We start from the raw sequence: 21,424 nt of genomic DNA on the forward strand, positions 1-21,424 counted from the left end.
CTGGAGAGGTAGGCAGCGCTCTTAGGCTGCCTGAGCCTGGAGACAGAAGGGTGGGGCTTGTTTGGGGAACTGAAAAAAGTCAAATCTCACAGCCACAAAGAGGGCCTCAGGAAGCACTGGAGGAGTGTGTTGGGCAGGGGTGAGTAGGACGGAGCTCATTGACCGTGGGGTGGCAGACAGGTGAGGGGAGGCCTTGGGGAAGATCCCAGGGGAGGCTTGGGTTTGGGGGAACATGTGGCTGCCGTGGACCTAGGCTCCATCACGGCGACTGCCTGTGCCCAGGGGAGGCTGGCTCTGGAAGACCAGTCTGTGAAGGGAAGGGGTGGGCTAGGAATGGGGGCACTTGGGCTCGGGGGAGAGCCATGGGGAGGGGTGCCTGAGCCCCTGTGTTTGCGGCTCCGGAAGCCAGGCTGTGGTTTCAGGGGGTGTGAGGGAGGTCGGCTGGGGCTGCTTCCCTTGCAGAAGGGCTCTTCCGGGCTCCGGGCTAGGCCTTCACCAGGCAGCCCTCTCCCTTCTCCCCACTGATGTGCCCCCTTGACCTCACACCGTTCTCAGGAAGCCTTGAGGAAGGGGGGTCTCGGCCCCTTGGATGAGGGCTGGGTTCTGTGGTGGGGGTCTCTGGGCAGTGGCTTCGGGAGCCGGACTCAGCAACAATACCTCGCTGGGCTCCATGGGTGCAAGGGGAGGCCGTGAGCCCTGTAGGGCCTGCTGAGTTCTGTGTGGGGATGCCTCTCCATCTGCCTGTCCCGCTCACCTCTCTGCAGCGAACTTCTCTAGTCGCCTGAGCAAGGAGGGACCTCGTAGGCCCTGGGGGCCTTTCCTGCCCTGGGAGGAATCAGGCCCAGAGAGGGCTTAGAGGCAGAGCTCTTTAGGTCTCTGTCCCCTGCACTGCTTTGCTTGCAGCAGGTAGGGAGACTGAGGCAGGGAGCACTTCGAAGCAAGGCATGGGAGAGGCAGGAAGTAGGACAGGAGGGTCTCTCCTGGTTGCTTAGTGTTCCCTTCCACTTTCTCTTCCCCAGGGCGGATTGTTTCTCCAGCTGAAGACTGCCTGAGCGCAGGGTCTCCTCCCGTCTTCCCCGCACCCTACCCTGAAGGTGAGACTCAGGGCTGGTCCCCGTGTGCCCGCCCATCCAACCCAGCCCAGGGTCAGGTGGTGGTGGAGGAGTTGGGCCCCAGCTTCAGGGAGCTCCCAGGCTGTCAGGAAAGGGGCAGACATGCTGTTCATGGTGCTTCTTGGGGGAAGGTCCCTGAGTTGAGATGCTGGAGTCAGCATTTCCCAAAGAGGATTCATTAGAGATCTAATGAGAAAAGAGCCTCATGAACCAAGAAGACTGACAAGTGTTTACTCGTGTTTATTAATTCAGCAGCTTTGCTTTCTTACAGGACTTCTCAGAATCTTTAATTCGCTAATGTGTACAGCCTATCTTTGAAAGTGAAAGTGGTGGTTGCTCAGTCATGTCAGACTCTTTGGGACCCCATCGACTGTAGCCCACCGAGCTCCTCTGTTCATGGAATTCTCCAGGCAAGCATACTGGGATCGAAACTGGGTCTCCCACATTGCAAGCAGATTTTGGATCTTCCCTGGTGGCTCAGTTGGCAAAGAGTCTGCCTGCAATGTGGGAGACCCAAGTTTGATCCCTGGGTCGGGAAGATGCCCTGGAGAAGGGCATGGCAACCCACTCCAGTATTCCTGCCTGGGAAATCCCATGGGCAGAGGAGCCTGTTGGGCTACAGTCCATGGGATCGCAAGAGTCAGACATGACTGAGCAACTAAGTCTTGGATATCTTGAGAGAAAGAGGAAGAGAATGGTAAGGCCTGTGCTGCCTGTGACTAGAGACTGGGGTGTATGTGGCCCCGCATGTGCGGCTCCGTGTGCACGGCTGTGTGTGTATGCTTTTCATGGCCTTGCGGTTGGACAGAGCACACATCAGGAGATGCCGCTGTGGGGTTCGGACGGAGCCTGGGCCTTGGAGTGGGCAGTTCTGATTTCGCATCCCAGCTAGGAGGCTTTGGACAAGTAGCTTGAGATCGCAGAGTTAGTTCCCCTGGCTGAAAGTAGAGTGCGAGCACCCGCAACCCACCGTGGGGGTCAGGAGGCAAGGACTTCACCTGTTTGCAGCAGGTGCTCAGAGGCTGATGGGTCAAGGACGCCTGCGGGCTGGTTGCTTGCCCTCTGTCTCCCCGTCGGGTTCAGGGTGTGCAGAGCATGCCTTGAGGGAGGGGTATTGTGCTTTCTCTCCTCTCCGCAGCCCTAGAGGCCTTGGGGGTGAGGACCCAATGCTGCCTGGAGGCTCTCTCTGGCTCAGGCCCACCTTCCTTGACCCAGTGGACAGATGCTCTCTTGAGCCCAGCAAGGCACTGCTTAGAGAGTCAGCCTCTGCGAGGATGACCCTGCTCAAGCCTCAGAAAGCAGCCCAGAGGGGCTGGTGCTGCTCTGTCCACTCCAGAGGCCACGCCACTTCCGGAGAGAGCTCTCTGACCTCTTCAATGCTGACCTCTTCAGTGCTGTGGCCTGTGACCGCATCTGGGCTGCCTCTAGCCCTCGAGGCCCTTTCTGTCGCCCTAATAGAGCTGTCCTCTTGACTTGGGCATGCTGTGCCAGGTGCAGCCCCCACACTCTGCCTGCATCGCCTCCACTGAATCCCCTCAAAGTGCTGGGTGTTAGAACATTATTCCCCCATTTTTTTTTTTTCAAATGAGGAAACTGCAGCTCAAAAAGGATAGGTAACTTTTTCAGGGTCATGCAACTTAGATGTGATGAACCTGGGGTTCACTTTTCTGTTTTTCTTATTTTGTTTGTGTGTGTGTATTCTCAGTCGCTCAGTTGTATCCACTTCTTTGAAACTTCATGAAATGTACCAGCCAGGCTCCTCTGTCCATGGGATTTCCCAAGGAAGAATACTGGTGGGGGTGGCCATTTCCTATTCCAGGGGATCTTCCTGACCCAGGGATTGAACCTGCATCTCTCTGTCTTCTGCTTTGGCAGGTAGATTCTTTACCACTGAGCCACCTGGGAAGCTCTTTGATTTATACACTCTATTTATGTTTGGAAAATCACATGGACAGAGGAGCCTGGTAGGCAACACCCCATGGGGTCGCAAAGAGTCGGACACGACTGAGCGATTAACACACATATTTATGTTTGGGGTATTCACATACGTATTTATATATCTGTGTGCACACACGTATACACCCACTCTGACATGCCAGGAACACGTCTATGTTAATATATTTAGAGTGTCACTTCAGTTATCAATCGCTTTATAGTGCCCTTTGAGTTTCTTCTTGATTTTTTACTTTATGTATTTATGAAAAACCTCTTTATTGAGGTATGAGTGACATACAAAAAGCTGTGCATTTTAATTGTGTACTACTTGATAAGTTTGGAGATATGTATACACCCATGAAACCATCACTACAATCTTTGTTGTACACCTGTCCCTCACAGCCCAAAGTTTCCTCCCTGCTTTTAATTTATCATTATTATTATTATGCTAAGAACACACAAAATCTACCATGTTGAAAATTAAGTATTCAGTGCAGTATTGTTAATGATAGGCACTATGTATATGATAGATCTTGTTTTTTTCTATTGAAAACTTTAAAAATTACACAAACTATATTATAACCATAGAAATAGAAACTGAAAATGAGAAAATTTGTTCACTCTGTTAAAGTAGCAATTTTGGTGTTTCTGTGTCCTGGTTCCGTCCTAATCCATTCCAGGCGTGACCTTCCCCATGTGCATTTTTCACAGGATACCCAGCCATAGTATGGCTCAAGCTGCTGTGTCTTTTTGACAGCTGCATAGGATTCTACTCAGAGAAGGCAATGGCACCCCACTCCAGTACTCTTGCCTGGAAAATCCCATGGACGGAGGAGCCTGGTAGGCTGCAGTCCATGGGGTCGCGAAGAGTCGGACACGACTGAGAGACTTGACTTTCACTTTTCACTTTCACGCATTGGAGAAGGAAATGGCAACCCACTCCAGTGTTCTTGCCTGGAGAATCCCAGGGACAGGGGAGCCTGGTAGGCTGCCATCTATGGGGTTGCACAGAGTCGGACACGACTGAGGTGACTTAGCAGCAGCAGCAGCAACCAGACAATACCTTCTCCAGACTGATACACACATTGTTTTCAGTCTTTCGTACTTACAAATAATGCTGCAATGAGTAATCTTGTGTGTAAGTCAAATTGCACACATGTGAAAGTGTTTGTAGGATAAATTACTTGCTGTAGGTTTGCCAGGTCAAAAGGTGTGTGTGTACGTTAGTGACTCAGTGAGGTATGACCAGAATGCCCACCCCAGAGGCTGTGCTGAATCTAAAGCCTGCCAGGGTGAGTGTCTGTTTCCCCCCAGTCTGGCCAACACAGATTTGTGAAATGCTTTGGTCTTTGCCAAGTAGATATATAAAAATGGTTTTCCACAGTATTTTTAATTTTCATTTCTGCTATTATGGGTGAAGCCAGTTTCTTTCCAAATGTTTGAGAGATTTGGATTGTCCTTCTGTGAACTTTCTGTTCATACTCTCCTCCCATTTTTCTGTTAAGTTATTGTTCTTTTTGATTTGTAGGAACTCTTTACATATGAGGGAGATTAGCTCCTTGGAATAAAAGTCACAAATGTCTCCATAATCTTCTGTTCATCTTTTGATTTTGCTTTTGATTGCTTTTACTATGTAGAAAAAATTTTTTAATTGTAATGAATTTATCAGTCTTTTCATTATGCTTTTAGGTTTCATGTTGGGTTAGAAAGGACTTAGTCACTGCAGCCTTATTTGAGAATTCTTTCATGGTTTCTTGTCCTTTGGAAATCATCCTAGTATAAATTATGATTCAAGCTTTCTCTCCCTCCTCTGGGTTTTGCTAACTTTTTAAACAGGCAACTAGCAGTGCGGGAGTTAAGACTTAAATCTAAATCTTTCTTGCCGTCTGCAGGACAGTGGCTGCTCTGGGTTAAACCCACCATTACCAGTGGACCCACTGGGTGGGTCATGGGAAGCCCACTGTTCAGACTTCTTGGGCAGGACTAGCACCACAGGAGGTCTCTGAAGGCCAGCTAGACTTCCCCTTTCTGTTCTTCCTTGTCAAGGGGAAAGGGAACAGGAATGAAACATGGGCGTGAACGTGTTTTAGTCTAAAGGGGGAGCCTAGTAAAGGTAGGGCTTAAAGGAGTGAATCACTAATGGTGGAATTTCAGGCAAGAGTGCGGGGAAAATGTAGCTGTTCTTTCTGATATGAGAGCCTGGTTGAGCAGTCAGTCAATCAACACTGCTGCCTGAACACCCGCTGTGCACAGGGCCCTTTGCACACCTAGGGGGAGCGGGTACTGAAGTCTCTGCCTTCTGAAAACTTGGGCCTGGAGCCGAGTCTGCTCCTGGCCTCTGGCCTGGGTGCTGGCACACAGAAGGTGTTGGTGCACATCTGCTGAAGCCCTGAGTGCAGATCTCTGTCAAGATGAGTAAATGAATAGATGGACTCTTTACAGGCGGTCCCTAACCCTTGTTAGAATTGGCGCAGGAGATGGCAGAGCAGATTTATTATCCCAGGCGGCTGGAACCTTGGGGGTGTTTGTGTTTCAGGGATTGACTAGGTCATGTCTAATCCGGAGGAGAAGCAGAAGGGCAGATTTCAGGAACAAAGAACAATTCCCTACCCCACCCCTAGGATTAGCCCTCTGGGGCCTAGTGACAGCACTTCTTCTTGTTGGGCCTCTGAGATCTGACTTAAAGTACTTCCTTTGCAAGAGGGAGAACCATGGCCCAGATTGGGTAAGGGTTGCAGAGCATGTTGGCAGAGCCAGGGGGCTGGGACACAGGTGTCTGGACCCCAGGACTGAGTGGCCACCTGCGCTCCCTGGAGGCTGGGTTGGAGTCAGCCTGGGGGTCTTGGGGAGCAGGGCTGGCTGGGGACTTATGCTGTTGGGGGATTTTGGCTTCTGCCGCTGCCTGGTGGCACTGCAGGCTGTCCCTCGGAGGTGGGGAGGTCAGGGAGAGGGTTGTTAGGGACTCTGCCCCCTGTGCACCTCGGTCTCTCTTGTGGGGATTAATGGCTGGGCTTTCTCAGCTCTAGGAACTGAGCTTGCTTCTGGGCACATGTGCTGTATTGTCCTCGCAAACTTGGCCTGTTGGCCACGAGGACCCGTGCCTCACTCTCCCCCTACCTTGGCCATCAGCTTACTGGTGAGAACACAGGCGTGGAGCCTGAGAGCCTCTGCCACTCACATGGCCAAAGGCACAGAGCTGGGACTCGAACCCAGGCCTCCTCCCCGCCGGGCACAGATCACCTGGGGAAGGTGTGGCGTGGCAGGTGCTGCCTGTTCTGCGGGAGGCCTTTTTGCCTGCTCTCACCATGTTATGCCTTAGTGCCAACCCCTACGAAGCCGCCCTGCCTGCTTTCTCCAGCTTTCTGCCGGGCTCAGTTTGGCTCATCCGTTTGTCTGTCTCTCAAGCACCCGCCAGGGCCCAGCTGCAGGACATGGACTTAAATCCCACATCAGTTTGGTGAGGCAGAGTGGGGATGTTTGAGAGGCATCTTGGAAGAACTCGACAGGGACAAGTGCCGGGAGAAAAGGGTAGGCAGAGTGAGGCTGGGCTCCCGCACAAGCTATGGCTTAGAGAAGGTTCCCAGGTGCCTCTTTGTGCTGGGCCGGCAGAGCAGCTACTGGCTTCCCCTCTCAGAGCTCTGGGTCTCCTGAGGGAGGTGACATTAACGTGATCAGAAAGTCTGCCAGTCACCCGGCGCTAGGCTGGGGGGCACTGGGCTGGGGGGCTCCTGCCTGCTGCAGTATGGTCACGTGGGCAGAGCGTGGGCGCAGGGACTGGCCCAAGAGGCCCAAGTGGGGCCTCTCCTCTCCTTAGGCTTGCCTGCCTGCCCCGCTTCACACCCCAAGGCCCCACTTCCCCTTTCTGGGGCCACCAGGCCCTGTGCAGCAACGGGGCCTGCTAGGGCAGGGCCAGAGGAAGCTGGGCTGGGTTCCTGCCAGTGCTGCTTGGGTGAGGAAGTGGGTATCCTGTCTGTGTCTGTGAAAGCTGGGGTGGGCTAGCACTCCCCTAGGGGTGTGGTAGGGCTGGGAGGGGGCTGCCAGATCAGGCAGTTCTGCTGGCAAAGGGTTTCCTGAGCACCCAGAGGGCCAGTTCCTGCAGTCATAATTTGAGGTCCTAGCACCCTCCTTCCAGGCTCTTCTAGCTGAGGAATGTGGACCCCTGCCCATCAGTATTTGACAGGAAGACCCCAGTCCTGTTTTGGTTGCAGGGAAGGGAGAAGACGGTGTGTGAGGGTAGCTCAGAGGGCTTCCTGGAGGAGGAGGCCCTCCTGGTCTTGCTGGCTATGAGGACGGTCCCTGGCATGGCTGCCTGATCTTGCCCCTGGAAGGCAGAGAGAGGTACTTTGACTGAGTCCACTTTGCCCCCAACCCTCTCTCTGGAGCCTTGCAAACAGGGAGGGCTGGAAGAGGTTGGCATGTGGAGATGTTCTGGGCTCTGCGGATGTTAGTACTGTGAGGGAAATGGGCAGGACCCTGGGTGGCCTGTATTCAAATCCCGGCTCTCTTTTACTAGCTGTGTGACCTCAGGCAAGTAACTGAAGGTCTCTGTGCTCAGTTCCCACATCCATAAAAGAGACACGGGAGTCTCACCTACAGGGCAGGCATGCGGATTCAGACAGCGCTGAGCACACAGTGAACGCCCAGTGGATTCTCTGATGGTCTGTCCCGCTCAGTCACAGGCCCTGGGGACACAGGGAGCGCGGAGCCCACCGGGGCCGCTTGGGGGAGGAAGCTTGATTCCCCGGCTGTCAGTTTCTGCCTAAGCACATCCCTGGGCTCCCTAACTCCTCTTGCACAGGAGTCTCTGGAGGGCACTGGAGAAGATGCAGGGAGCACCCTGCCTCTTGCAGCCTTGGGCCTCCTGCTGCTCCGGTCAGTCAGGGACCTGGTGGCCAAGGTATAAGACCTAGGTTGGGGTGAGGAGAGTTCCCCAGAGGAGGTCTCAGCCAGGACTGGTTGTGTCTCAGGGGCCTACTCCCACCTCTGAACCAACTTTTCTTGACTTGGATCCTCAAGGGGTCATGAGGGCTTTCCAGACACAGCACACTGGGGCAGGAGGCCTAGCACGGACCTTGGGACTCTTGGTTGCAAGTGCCGGAAGCTCACTCTGGCCTCAGCCGTGGGGGGGCATTGATTGTCCCTTGTGAGTCAACATCTTGGGGTTGCTTGAGCCTCTGACAGACCTGGATCTGGGGGCCCTGGGGCTATATTCAGGGCTCTCTCTCCAGCTTTCCATGTGGGCTTCCTTGTCACATCTGTCACTGTGTGGCTCCCTTGGCTGCCGGCTCCAGGCCACTGGCAAAGAGAGCATCTTTCCCTCATGGGCCAGCAGAAGTCCCAACGAGGACTCTCACTGGGTCTGGTCCCACGTCCATCCCAGGTGGCACTAGTGGTAAAGAACCCGCCTGCCAATGCAGGAGACGTAAGAGACGCAGGTTTGGTCCCTGGGTTGGGGAGATCCCTTGGAGGGGGGCATGGCAACCCACTCCAGTATTCATGCCTGGAGAATCCCATGGACAGAGCAGCCTGGAGCAGTCCATGGGGTCACACAGAGTCAGACATGACTGAAATGACTTAGTACGCATGCACACACCATCCTTAAACCAGTCGCTGGGGCTTGGGAGAGACTGTGCTGATAAGCCAGACCTGGGTCACGTGCCCCCCAAACTAGGGGCTGGGGGAGCGGGAGAGGACCGTACCTAGCGGAAGCGGGAAAAGCCTTCCCACTGGACCCTTGGGGAGTCCCCCTCCTTTGTGAGAAGGGGCCGCTCCCCCAACAGCGTTGCTGTGAGGTGGGAGGGACATCGAGGGAAGCCTGGGACTCCAGCCCCTCCAGGTAACGGGGCCTCAAGGTCTCTGCACTGGATGTCCGTGGAATTCACACAGGACCTGAGGGATGGGGGTGAGGGAGTGCGGAGGCAGGTGGGCTGGGCCTGGCTTGACCTAAGGTCAGACTTACAGCCAGAGCAGCGCCCGGTGCTGGAGAAACCGCCCTGAGAGGGGATGAACTTCCCGTCACAAGGCCTGTGAGCTGAGGTTGCAGAATGGCAGGAGTTCATCCAGGGGCTCAGAGGGGCCCCCGAGTTGCCAACTGAGCTGGCACTGGCAGAAGAAGGGCCTTGAAACCTGCCCCGACTGAGAGGCCTCTGGGTCTCATTTTGGGGAGAAGCTGGCCTGTGGAGCCCCTGGAGGAGGGCATGGCAACCCACTCCAGTATTCTTGCCTGGAGAATCCCATGGACAGAAGAGCCTGGCAGGCTACAGTCCATGGGGTCACAAAGAGTCGGACACAACTTAAGCGACTTAGCATGCATGCGTGGCCTATGGAGATACCCATTGGTGCTGGCTTGTCTGTGGGAGGTAGTACCGTAGCCCTTCCTCCCAGCCTGGCCTTGCACTGCTCTGTTTGTTCCAGAAGCTGGATGGCGTCCCTGGGTGGATCGAGTCCCCATGCCCATGCTGCCCATTGTCCGCCTTCTCGCCCGCCTGCCGTTGCCCAGGAGGTGGCCTAAATAGATCCCCAAGAGAAGTGTTTACCAGGCCTGAGTTTCCGAGGACTCTTTCAGCTAATCCCTCTCTCTCCCTGCCTGGCTCAGCCAGGCTTTGTGTGCCTGGAAGGGCAGGTTGGCATTGGGGGTGAAAGGCCCCATGGGGTGTGTGTGTGTGTGTATGTATGAGTACACACACATGTGGGTGGGGGTGCACTTGTGTACATCGTGGCCACCCACAGTCTGTTCTGGGGCTGCGCCAGGGGGATGGAGCAGCGGTGGAGAGTTGCCTTGGCCCCTTGGAGTTTGGGTTTCTTAGCCTGGCAGTCCTGGTGCCCTGGGGTTGGCACCCGGCCACAGAGACAGACAGTGTTGTGAATAGTTTTGGCAACTGGTTCAGTCCTTGGGAGCTGCTGCTTCTGGAAGGAGCTCTGTAGGGAAGCCTTTCCCTGTTGACTGAAACCATGAGGCTGGGCCAAGGGGTCCTGGTTTGGGAGCTGGCAGACCCGGGCTTGAGTCCCAGCCCTTCTGCCCACCAGCTCCAGCTGTGTGATTTTAGGCAAGCCGCTCAACCTCCCTGGGTTCGGTTTCGCCTGCCAGGTTATGAGGGTGAGAGTGGGAATGTGTGTGCAGGCGGTGTTAAGCTGTTTCAGGTGCCCTGGAGAGGGGGCTTCTCAGGGCAGGCCCCTCGTCTTGCTTTGTGACTCCTTCGGCACGGGGCTGGTTAGTACTCAAACACGCCTCTGCTGGAACAAAGACTAGTGAGTGTCGATTTAGAGGTGGCAAATGAGTGGGCTGTGCTACGTGAATTTTAGAATTTTTTTTTTTTTACTGAACTATAGTTGATTTGCAGTATTGTGCCAACCTCTGTTGTACAGCAGAGTGACTCAGTTATACACATATAGACATTCTTTTTTAAAATATTCTTTTCTATTATGGTTATCCCAGGAGATACAGCTCCCTGCGCTATCCAGTAGGACCTTGTTTATTCATTCTAAATACGATAGTTTGCATCTAGTAACCCCAAACTCCCAGTCCCCCGCCCCGCCCGCCTCCTGGGCAACCACAGGCGTGTTCTCCGTGTTCTGAGTCTGTTTGGTAGGTAGGTTCGTTTGTGTCATATTTTAGATTCCACATGTGAGTGACATCATATGGCATTTGTCTTCCTCCGTCTGACTTCACTCAGTGTAATCATCTCTATCTCCAGTTGCGTCTGTGTTGCTGCAGATGACGTTATTCCATTCTTTTCCGTGGCTGAGTAGTATCCATCGTGTGTGTACAGCGTCTTCTTTATTCATCTGTTGATACATATGTAGGTTGTTTCCATGCTTTGGTTGTTTTGTTGTTTAGTCACTTTTGGCTATTGATACCACTCAAATTTTAAAAATTAGCTATCAACATTTGAAGACCGGTATTTCTTGTAGAAATCAGATTTGTAGCTTGTTCAGGCACTTTGAACACTTTGGCAGCCCTGGCTCAACTCCCTCAGGGTTGCCTGGGTTAAAGAGGTGGTTGCCAAGGCTTGTGGACACCTGCCTGGGCCTAGGAGGAACACAGGGGCCTGGGCCTCTGGTGAAGAGCCCCTTCCTCTGCCTCCAAGTATGTGGTTTTTCTGTTTTGTACCCAGGATTTGAGGAACAGGAGCTCCCAGATGGAATGATGCCTCAGGTGGGTCCTGATTCAAGGTTGCCCTGGGTTACTCAAGGCAGCTGACGCTCACTGGGGGTCTTCACTTAGACGCTGAGATTCTGGGTGCCCTGCTGTTCTGTCTTTGGAGTCCCTGGACTGACGTTCCTTTGCGGCTTCCACCAGTGGCCATCTGCAGCCCTTGTGACTGCCCTGAGCCTTCCCGCGTCTGACTGCCTCCCTGCCCTCTGCCACCCGCCTTGTCCTGGCTCCTGTCCCTGAGGCAGGCCAGGACGGTGTTGGGGGCCTGGACTCCTCCCGGTCTGCTCCCTTGACCCAAGATTCCTGTTGAGAGCGTGGCAGCCACCCCAGGCTCCAATGGCTGCATCTAGGGATTGCACATTTTTGGGTAACTTTCTCTCCCTGGAGACTGGGAGCCCTAGGGGAGAGAAAGCCAGCCTGGCACACGGGAGATACAGTGGGCCTGGTGTGCCATAGGCATGATTAGCAAGCCTTTTGGGAGTAAACTAATGAGTAAATACATGAATGGTGCTGGAGAAAGAGGGAGGCCCTCTGGGCTGAGCATTGCAAGCCTGGGGTCTGCTCTCAGTGTCACTAAGGGTCCACTGTGTTCTTCTCTGAGGTTCAGTTTTCTTTTCTATGAAGTGGAACTTGCTAGCTTGTCATTGGGTCCTTTTAGAAAAATTCAATCTTAGGTGGAAACTTAATATTAATGCAAGGGGGATGCTCTGAGTGAAGCTGGTGTTCGGGTCTAAGACTCACTGAAAAGCTCCAGTAACCGAGTGAGTGAGGTCTTCACACAAGAACTGCTGGAGCAGAAGAAATCCTGCAGACAGACTTCACGCGTGTGGCCACCTGACCCAGGACAAACGTGGCTCCACTGACACTTTTGAGGGAAGAATGTGGCTTCACTTAAGGCCAGTGGAGTAATCAGATGCCCATTCAGAAAAAGGAGCTTGGCCCCCCCCCATCATACTGTACCCCAAAATTCCGTGAGATGGAACAGAGGCCTACATGTAGTCAAACTGCGAGAGCAGTGCTTTCCAGGAGGAGTTTCTGGATGATAGAGGGGCTCCAGATCTGCACTGGCCTACGTGATAACCAGTGGTATGACTGAGGGACTGACTTTTGTTTAACTTTAAAAATGTTTATGTAATCATCATGCAATTGTGTTGTTGTTCTTAGTCGTTCAGTTGTGTTTGACTCTTTGTGACCCGTGGACTATAGCCCACCAGGCTCCTCTGTCCACGGGGATTCTCCAGGCAAGAATATTGGAGTGGGTTGCCATCCCCTCCTCTCATGCTATTATTATGCTCAAAAAATTAAGTGTAATTTACTAGCCTAGTCCCACCTTCAGTTCACATGTATTTATTTGGGCGCTGCGTCTTCCTTGCTGCATGGGCTCTCTAGCTGCGACGAGCAGAAGCTACTCTCCAGTTGCAGTGCGCAGGCTTCTCATCGCAGTGGCTCCTCTTGCTGTGGAGCAGGGGCTCTAGGGCTCTCAGGCTCAGTAGTTGTGGTGCTTGGGCTTAGTGGCTCTGTGGCATGTGGGATATTCCCAGACTAGGCATCGAACCCGTGTCCCCTGCCTTGGCGGGGGATTCTTAACCACTGGACCACTAGGGAAGCCCCAGTTCCCATTCAGATTTCACCACTTGTTTCAAAACAACTTTTTGTAGTTGCGCATTTTTTTAAAATTTTATTCATTTGGCTGTGTCAGGTCTTAGCTGCAGCACGTGGGATCTTGTTCCCTGACCAGGGAGCAAACCTGGACGCCCTGCACTGGGAGTGTGCAGTCTTGGCCCCTGGACCACCAGGGGAGTCCCTGTAGTTGGAGTGTTTTTAAAATCAAGGTCTAGATAATGTCCACTATATTGGGTTTGTAAGACTTTTGGGTTTCTTTGGTGGCTTAATCAGTAAAGAATCTGCCTTCAGGGTAAGCAGGTTCAATCCCTGGGTCGGGAAGATTCCCTGGAAAAGGGAATGGCAACCCACTCCAGTATTCTTGCCTGGAGAATTCCATGGACAGAAGAGCCTGGCAGGTCCACGGGGTCACAAAGTGTCAGACATGACTGAGCAAGTAACACCTTTTTTTGTTTTTTGTAAGATTTTAAAATTTATTTTATCGTGTAACATCCCCACTTTCTCTCATGTCACTGACTGGTTAATAGTGGGCTATTTGTCCTGTAGATCAGTAGTTTTCAAAGTATGCACCAGCAGCTTCAACATCTCCTGGGAACATGTAAGAAATGCCCATTTCTTCTCAGACCCCATCTAGTCCTGCTGAAACAGCACTGGGACTGCAGCCTGCGATGTGTGTTTTAGCACGTCCTCCGGGATGTCACCTGGGTACCACTGCTGTTGTGACTACCCCGCTTCATAGATTTGGCTGATTGTGACCTCCTGTTGCCATTTACCTTCTCCAGTTGGCCTCTATATGGGACTGAATTTTTCATTTCATTAAAAAAATTTTTAATTTATTTTATTTTGACTGCACCGGGGCTTCGTTGCTGCGCGTGGGATTTCTCTAGTTGGGGCGAGGGGATTACTCTTCGTTGCAGTATGTGGGCTTCTCGTTGCAGAGCACAGGCTCTAGATGTGCCATGTCAGTAGCTGCGGTGCCTGGGCTCAGCAGTTGTGTCTCTCGGGCTCTAGAGCACAGGCTCAGTGCGGGCTCAGCAGTTGTGTCTCCAGGGCTGTAGAGCACAAGCTCAGTGGCTGCGGCGCCTGGGGTCAGCAGTTGTGACTCCAGGGCTCCAGAGCACAGGCTCAGTGAAGGCTCAGCAATTGTGTCTCCCGGGCTCTAGAGCACAGGCTCAGTGGCTGCGGCGCCTGGGCTCAGCAGCTGTGACTCCAGGGCCACAGAGCACAGGCTCAGTGGTTGTGGTTCATGGGCTTGGCTGCTCCATGGCGCATGGAAACTTCCCAGACCAAGGACTGAACCTGAGTCCCCTGCATTGGCAGGTGGATTCTTTACTAGTGGACCACCACGGAAGTCCTAATTTCACTTTTAATCGACTTAAATTTAATTTTTGACAGTGATGTGTGGCTAGTGGCTACTGTGTTGGACAGCGCAGTTTTAAGAAATACAGGAAACTAGCTTTATGACCTTGGGGTGGGCCAGGCTTTAAACAAGACCTGAAAGTTAGGTTTGGGCTCAGGTTGGTAATCACACCTGGGTGTGAGTCCTGACCTCGCTCTCCCCCGATGCCCAGCCTTCCCAGTCCAGGGCAAATCTCGGTCGTCTTGTGTCTCTGCAGAGCTGAGGACCCCGAGTGGCCATTCACTTGGACCTGAATGCAGAGGCGGATGCTGGCCGTGCAGTAGCTAGGCTTGGCAGCGGGAGCAGTGCGGGCCCTGTGTACCCATGGAGCTTCCAGCCGAGGGGGTACCTTCCCAGCCCCACCTGCCAGGCTGGGAGAGGCCAGAGGCCTAGGTGCGCAGCCGTGGGTGTTGGCAGACAAATGCTCCCCAGGCCGTGGGGTTTCCTGCGTGGACCACTGGGTGTGCCAAGGTGGAGGATGCCAGCCAAGGGGCGCTACTTCCTCAACGAGGGCGAGGAGGGCCCCGACCAGGATGCGCTCTATGAGAAGTACCGCCTCACCAGCCAGCACGGGCCACTCCTGCTCATGCTCCTGTTGGTGGCCATCGCTGCCTGCACCACGCTCATCATCATCACCTTCAGCTACGGGGTGAGTGGGGGCAGCCTGTGGCTGCTGGGGCTTCCCTGGGGTCCAGGTCTCAGCTCTGATGCTCTGTACTTGTGAGGCCTTGGGCATGTCATTATCTTCTTTAAGCCTGAGTTTCTGCATCTGTAAAGTGTTATGGAGCATATTTAGGCTGGGTTCAGTTCAGTTCAGTCACTCAGTCATGTCCAACTCTTTGTGACCCCACGAACCGCAGCCCACCAGGCCTCCCTGTCCATCACCAGCTTCTGGAGTTTACCCAAACCCATGTCCATTGAGTCGGTGATGCCATCCAACCATCTCATCCTCTGTTGTCCCCTTCTCCTCCCGCTCTCAATCTTTCCCAGTATCAGGGTCTTTTCAAATGAGTCAGCCAAATTAAATGAGTCAAATGAGTCAGCCATATCAGGTGGCCAACGGACTGGAGTTTCAGCTTCAACGTCAGTCCTTCCAATGAACACCCAGGACTGATCTCCTTTAGGATGGACTGATTGTATCTCCTTGCAGTCCAAGGGGCTCTCAAGAGTCTTCTGCAACACCACAGTTCAAAAGCATCAATTCTTTGGCACTCAGATTTCTTTATAGTCCAACTCTCAGATCCATACATGACTACTGGAAAAACCATAGCTTTGACTAGATGACTAGACAAAGTAATGTCTCTGCTTTTTAATATGCTGTCTAGGCTGGTCATAACTTTCCTTCCAAGGAGTAAGTATCTTTTAATTTCATGGCTGCAATCATCATATGCAGTGATTTAGGCTGGAGGAAGACACATTTTTCAAAATTTTTAGGTCTGGGGTGGTTTTAGATGGTACATTAATTTGAGCAAATAGATGGCCATCACTTTTCTCCACAGTGGACTTTGATTCTATTGAAGGTCTAGGTCAGGGAGGGCCGGTGTGTCCCTGCTCCCACTTCTGGTACCAAGGCAGACCTCATGAATCAATCCCAGCACTTGTGCTCAGGGAGCCTGGCCATGGTCTCAGAGTCCTTCTCAGCACAACTGTCCAGGCAGACACCACAGCCATGACCTGTGTGTGGCTGTTGAGCACTTGAAATAGGGCTAATATGTCTAAATAACTGAATTTTCTATTTTGTTTCATTTTTATTTATTTTTGTGCTTTGGTTGCGGCATGTGGGATCTTAGTGCCCCAACCAGGGATTGAACCTGCACTCCCTGCAGTGGAAGTGCAGAGTCTTAGACACTGGACAACCAGGGAGGTCCCTTAAATTTACTTTTTTTTAAAATTTACTTTTAAATTAGTGGAAATTTAATTTTGAATAGCCACAAATGACTAGTGGTTGCTGTATAGGACAGTAAGGTTCTAGGAGAAAACATCAAAGACTACAGGGTATTAACAGAGCAGTCTGAATAAGGTAAGGTGGCCAGCGCCCAGTAGGTGCTCCATCAGTGCTGTCTGTGTCTCTGTGCCTGTAAACTCAGGGACGTTTGGTCACTTGGCAGCTGGTTACGGAGTACTGCTGTGGGCCTGCCCCCAGATCAGTCTCTGTGCTCGTCTTGCTTAGGGGCCCCTGGGGGAACCAGGTGCCGGCCCGCTGTGCATGGTCTGCCCTGTTACCCTCCTCCCCGCAGGGTGCACGTCTGCGCCTCTCCTTCACACCTCCCCTGTCTCGGATGCCCCTAGTCACCATTTCCCCCTAAAGAGCCTTTCCTCTTTTAAGAGTTAGGAGCAGTGGCCCCTCCCCCCGAGGCTGTCCTCAGCTTTGCTTCTGTGTGCTTATACCTGTGACCTGCAGGTGTGCACAGAGGCCCTGGGGCCCCTGGGAGGGTCGCTGTGGGGAAGGGAGTGGGGAGTGAGACCATCCCAGGGCCGGGCCGGGGAGGGTGCTTAGGGCAACTGGGGAAAGGTGGTGGTACAGGCAGCCCCAGCCGAGGCAAGGGCGCCAAGCCTGAGGGGACACAGAGCCTGATGTGTAGAGGGAGGAAGGGCATCGCCCACGAGGAGGGAGCCGCTGGTGACCTTTCCTGGAGGAAGTGACACCCTGCTGGATAGCCGTGGCATTTCTGTGCGTGTCTGCCCCACCCAGGACCCCTCCAGACACCGGGCCATCCTGGGGACGGCGTTCTTCACGCTCGCCGTGTTTGTGCTCCTCTACGCTCTGGTGTACGTTGAATGCCTCGACCGGCGGGGGCTCAGGATTTCCGCGCTGCTCATCTGGGCCTGCCTTGTGACGCTGGGCTACGTTTTGGTGTTTGATTTCGACTCGCCGAGGAAGGACACCTGTGTCTTGGGGCAGGTGAGAGGGCGCGGGACCCTGGTGCCCATGGGGGTTGGGTGCGCTCGGCAGCTCCTGCACTCCCTGGGCCTCAGGTCCGTCTTGGAGGCTGATCAGTATTGTGTGTACCGGCCACAGGCCCTCCCCTCTTTCTGGGAGGCCCTCCCCTCTTTCTGGGCTGTGGTTCTGTGACTGAGAATGGGCCCTGGGCTGGTCTTGTTCTCTCCGCTTTGCACTGATGAAGTGGGGGTGAGATGGGAGGAGGGTCCACCTGAATGTCTAGCCATGGCATTTCTGGAAATGATACATCCCCAAAGAGGCAAAGAGGCCCGAACTGGCTCAGGTGGCAGGAAAGGCCCGGGGTCAGTCTGGGGTTTCAGCAGGCTGGCCAGATCCTGTTTCCTTCCAGCTCTGCTTTCCTGTCAGGCCATCCCCAGCTCACCGCACAGATGGCTGCAGCGCCTCCAGGCTGCTGTCCACCAGCCTGCCCCGGCCGGCTGAAAGAAGGAGCCCTTTCTCAGCCAGCTTGAGTCACACTGGCTGGCCTGGGTCATGCGCCTAGCTTGGATGGTCATTGTCATCAGGGGCTGGCCCCAATCTGACCATCGGGGCTGGGGTCATGGAAGCCATGCATGGAAGCGTGGGGATGGGCACTGCTCCCCGAAGGGCGCAAGCAGGCAGGCCAGCTCTGAGAGTGGATGGGGTGGGTGGGCCCGCACCGCTGGATGGGGCAGGTGAACGGACCCTGCCCAGCCTTCCAGTGGTTACCATTTTTTCAGGGGAAGAGCTGGGGGCAGCCGGCACCAGGCAAGGGCTCCCTGGCCCCCGAGCGCAGTGGAGCCTCAGGCTGGGTAGGTTCAGCCTTGGCCCCAGACCCTGAATCAGCTTGTAGGACATGATGCTGGCTGGGTAGGTTTTTGACTTTTTCCTGTTCTCGCATGTGTCTGCTGCTGCTTCTCACCACACAAGGTGGGGGAAGGGGCCAGCCTGAGAGCAGAGGGCACCAGGGTCCTGGATGGGCCGCTGATGACTCAGCGTTCAGGCTTCTGGGGCCCCACTAGCTGGGCGCAGCTGGGCAGGGGTAGCGGGGCAGCCACGTCATGACATGCTGTGTGCAGGTGCCCTTCTTCCTGTTCGTGGTCTTCGTGGTGTACACGCTGCTGCCCTTCAGCACGTGGGGCGCCGTCACGGCCGGACTCGTCTCCAGCATCTCCCACCTCCTGGTGCTCGCAATGCACCAGGAAGACTTCACCAGCCCTGTGGGGCTGAAGGTGAGGGGCGCGGGGCCGGCTAAGCCTCGGGGGGAGCTGTGCTTCGGGCTGAGGGCAGCTGAGGCTGGTGTGGGCGAGTTGGAGGCCTTGGAGACAGAGGTTGGCTGACAGGTGGCCTCCAGGCCAGGCTTTATCCCAGTTGGCAGGTGCCCCGCCCTGCAGTCTTTGCTTTGCCGGCCTGGGGTACCCCAGGGTTCAGCCTCTCCCTCCAGCCCTGACCTTCAGGGTCCTTCCTGGGTCCAGTGCACTCTGCTGGGTGAGACCCTGTTCAGAGTTTTCCCCTGCTCGTGTTGGAGCCCCACTGGACAGGTTCAACACCCTGTCCTGCCTTCATGTTGAGGGATTATGAACGGTCAGTGTGGATGGTCAGTTGTGTGTTTGGTCTGGGAGGCGAGGGCCAGAGCTCTGGGCAGCCAACCAGGCTCCGTGCCTTCCATGGCTGTCCTTGGTGCCCCACTGGGCTCTGTGAGGAGACATGCTCCTGCCTCGGTTTTAGCGGCTCTGGGTCCTGAGCCCTCCATGCTAGGGGGTGCCTGGAGGATGCAGACACAGGCTTGAGTCCCATCCTGCAGTCACAGCGACTCACTTCCTCAGTTTCCCTGCCTGCACCCCCTTGGAGGCCAGGGACTGGGGAGAGGGTACCAGCACCAGCCCGCCAAGGGGACCGGTGTCCTGGGGGCATGGGCCAGGCCTGATGCTGAGCCTGCTGTGGCCCACCTGCAGCTGCTGGCCACTGCGGTGGTCTTCGTGTGCGGGAACCTCACAGGCGCCTTCCACAAGCACCACATGCAGGACGCCTCCCACGACCTCTTCACCTACACAGTGAAGTGCATCCAGATTCGGCGTAAGCTGCGCATCGAGAAGCGCCAGCAGGTGGGGACCCGCCGCCCCCTGGAGCCGCCGCCCCTCGTCCCCCTGCCATCTCCCAGGCCCCATGCCCTGTGTCCTTTCTCTGATGATAAGTGTGTACACAGGGCGCCTGACCGGACACCTGTGCCGGCATCCCCTGGGGGGCTGCTGGGCCACGGGAGGTGTGTGCCTGCGGGTTGGTGCAGGATGTGCACCAGCTGCTGGGGGGGAGCACAGGGTGCGGAGAGGACGGGGGCCTGACGCCGCCCCGCCCATGCCCACATGCCAGGAGAACCTGCTGCTGTCTGTGCTGCCTGCCCACATCTCCATGGGCATGAAGCTGGCCATCATCGAGCGGCTCAAGGAGCGCGGGGACCGCCGTTACCTGCCCGACAACAACTTCCACAACCTCTACGTCAAGAGGCACCAGAATGTCAGGTGGGTGGCAGGCGGGCCCGTGTGCCCCAGTGTCTCCTGGGAAGCCCCCTACCCTCCTACCTGGGGGCCCAGGAGACTCCCCCAGACTGGGGAGAGGTAAATCCAGGCCCCAGACCTCAGTCTCCCTGCTTGCTCCCCCAGAGAGTGAGGTTGGATTACATGAGTACTGGAGGAAATCCTCTTCCTGCTAAAATGGTCAAACTGTGCACGGTCGTGACTGCAGGGAAGGAAAGGGTCATTTGCAGGTGATTCTCCACAGGGCACAGGATCCCCCCAAAAGGAGGTGAAGTTCCCCCCCCCGCCCCAGGTGACTTAGTGGCCCCCCAGTCGTGACACTGATTTTGACAGACTTGAAGGGCCTGCAGAATCTTACTCGATGGCGCTGCCCTGAGTGAAGTGTAGATGCGGGTGCCGTGAGCTCCACTCCGGCCCTCTGCCTGTAGCTCAGCCTTGCCCCTGAGGCTGCCCATGGCTGCTGTCTGGGCTGCAGATGGTCCAGAACCACAGGCTCGGGAGCCGGGAGATCTGGTGCCAAATGCAGCTCTGGCTTCCCAGCGCATCTGCACCTCCCTGGGCCTCAGTTTGCTCATCCGCAGAATGGGGGTTCTACAGGGGCAGTGTGAAGATGAGAGGTGTGAGGGCACTGGGTGTGGAGCTCGCCTGGAGGGAGCATCCAGCCACTTCTTTGTTGTTGTTCAGTCGCTCAGTCGTGCCTGACTCTTTGAGACTCCATGGACTGCAGTACTCCAGGCTTACCTGTCCTTCACTATCTTCCGGAGCTTGCTCAAACTCACGTCCATTGAGTCAGCAATGCCGTCCAACCATCTCATCCTCTGTCATCCCCTTCTCCTCCTGCCCTCAGTCTTTCCCAGCATCAGGGTCTTTTCCAATGAGTCAGCTCTTTGCATCAGGTGACCAAAGTACTGAAGCTTCAGCTTCAGCATCAGTCCTTCCAATGACTATTTAGTGTCGATTTCCTTTAGGATTGACTAGTTTAATCTCCTTGCTCTCCAAGGGACTCTCAAGAGTTGTTGCATCTTACCAAGGCTTTAGTTCCGACATCTGGTGAAATCAGGTGTGGGGAGGTTGAGAAGTTCCCAGGGGCCCAAGAATCCACCCATGAGAGTATAGTTGAGTCATCTATGGTAAGGGCTCTAAAGGGGCCAGGGGTTCCAGAGGGCCTTGCAGACTGGGGCTTGCTCCATTTGGCTCTGGTGTAAAGCTTCTGAAACTTTAATTTGTCTTTATGAGCAGGAGCTTCTCTCCCATCCCTGTGGAGGTGGAGGGCTTGCAGGGGTGACTGAGTGCAGGGCTGGCAGATATTCGGGGGTTTTGGTCCTGACCCTTCTCCCACCCCACCCCCAGCATCCTCTACGCTGACATCGTGGGCTTCACGCGACTGGCCAGTGACTGCTCCCCCAAAGAGCTGGTGGTGGTGCTGAATGAGCTCTTCGGCAAGTTTGACCAGATCGCCAAGGTGAGCGTGCTGCTTCCGTTCTTCCAGTAGCAAAGTCAGGAACGCCTCCTGCTGCACCTACGGGGTGTCCTGTGTCCAGTGCTGTTTGGAGACGGACACAGGGAGGCCTGGGTTGAATTTCAGCATCCAGTCAGCAAATGCTTCCCCACGGTTGGAGTGGAGGCTGAGCCAGGACCCTGTCCAGAGTGTGTCAGTGCATGCTGGGGAAGGCACTGGGCTTCCTGAGCTCAGAGGAAGGCTGCCTGGGGGGCAGGTGGCTCTGTTCTCACTACACGAGGGTGGTA

The 21,424-nt window shown here is 54.8% G+C and overlaps 1 protein-coding gene across 9 annotated transcripts in view; it reads left to right on the forward strand.

Moving 5' to 3' along the window:
* The window catches only part of ADCY7 (adenylate cyclase 7), a 63,265-nt gene that overhangs the window by 19,604 nt on the left and 22,237 nt on the right, over nt 1-21,424 (forward strand). For 4 of the 9 annotated variants that reach the window (XM_086350590.1, XM_086350596.1, XM_086350598.1 and 1 more), the window contains exons 2-8: nt 1,020-1,094; nt 14,442-14,873; nt 16,917-17,126; nt 18,224-18,376; nt 19,100-19,249; nt 19,515-19,663; nt 21,029-21,140. In XM_086350590.1, the coding sequence (XP_086206716.1) occupies nt 14,646-14,873; nt 16,917-17,126; nt 18,224-18,376; nt 19,100-19,249; nt 19,515-19,663; nt 21,029-21,140 (1,002 nt within the window). In that variant the 5' untranslated portion in view covers nt 1,020-1,094; nt 14,442-14,645. Of the gene's footprint in view, nt 1-25; nt 140-1,019; nt 1,095-14,441; nt 14,874-16,916; nt 17,127-18,223; nt 18,377-19,099; nt 19,250-19,514; nt 19,664-21,028; nt 21,141-21,424 lie in introns of those variants that run through there. The other 5 variants (XM_086350593.1, XM_086350595.1, XM_086350599.1 and 2 more) reach the window with 2 other exon arrangements.

Source organism: Bos grunniens, chromosome 18, assembly GCF_055505025.1.
Source record: "Bos grunniens cultivar Pamir isolate PY7600 chromosome 18, Bosgru_T2T1.0, whole genome shotgun sequence".
In the NCBI taxonomy this organism is placed as follows: domain Eukaryota; kingdom Metazoa; phylum Chordata; class Mammalia; order Artiodactyla; family Bovidae; genus Bos; species Bos grunniens.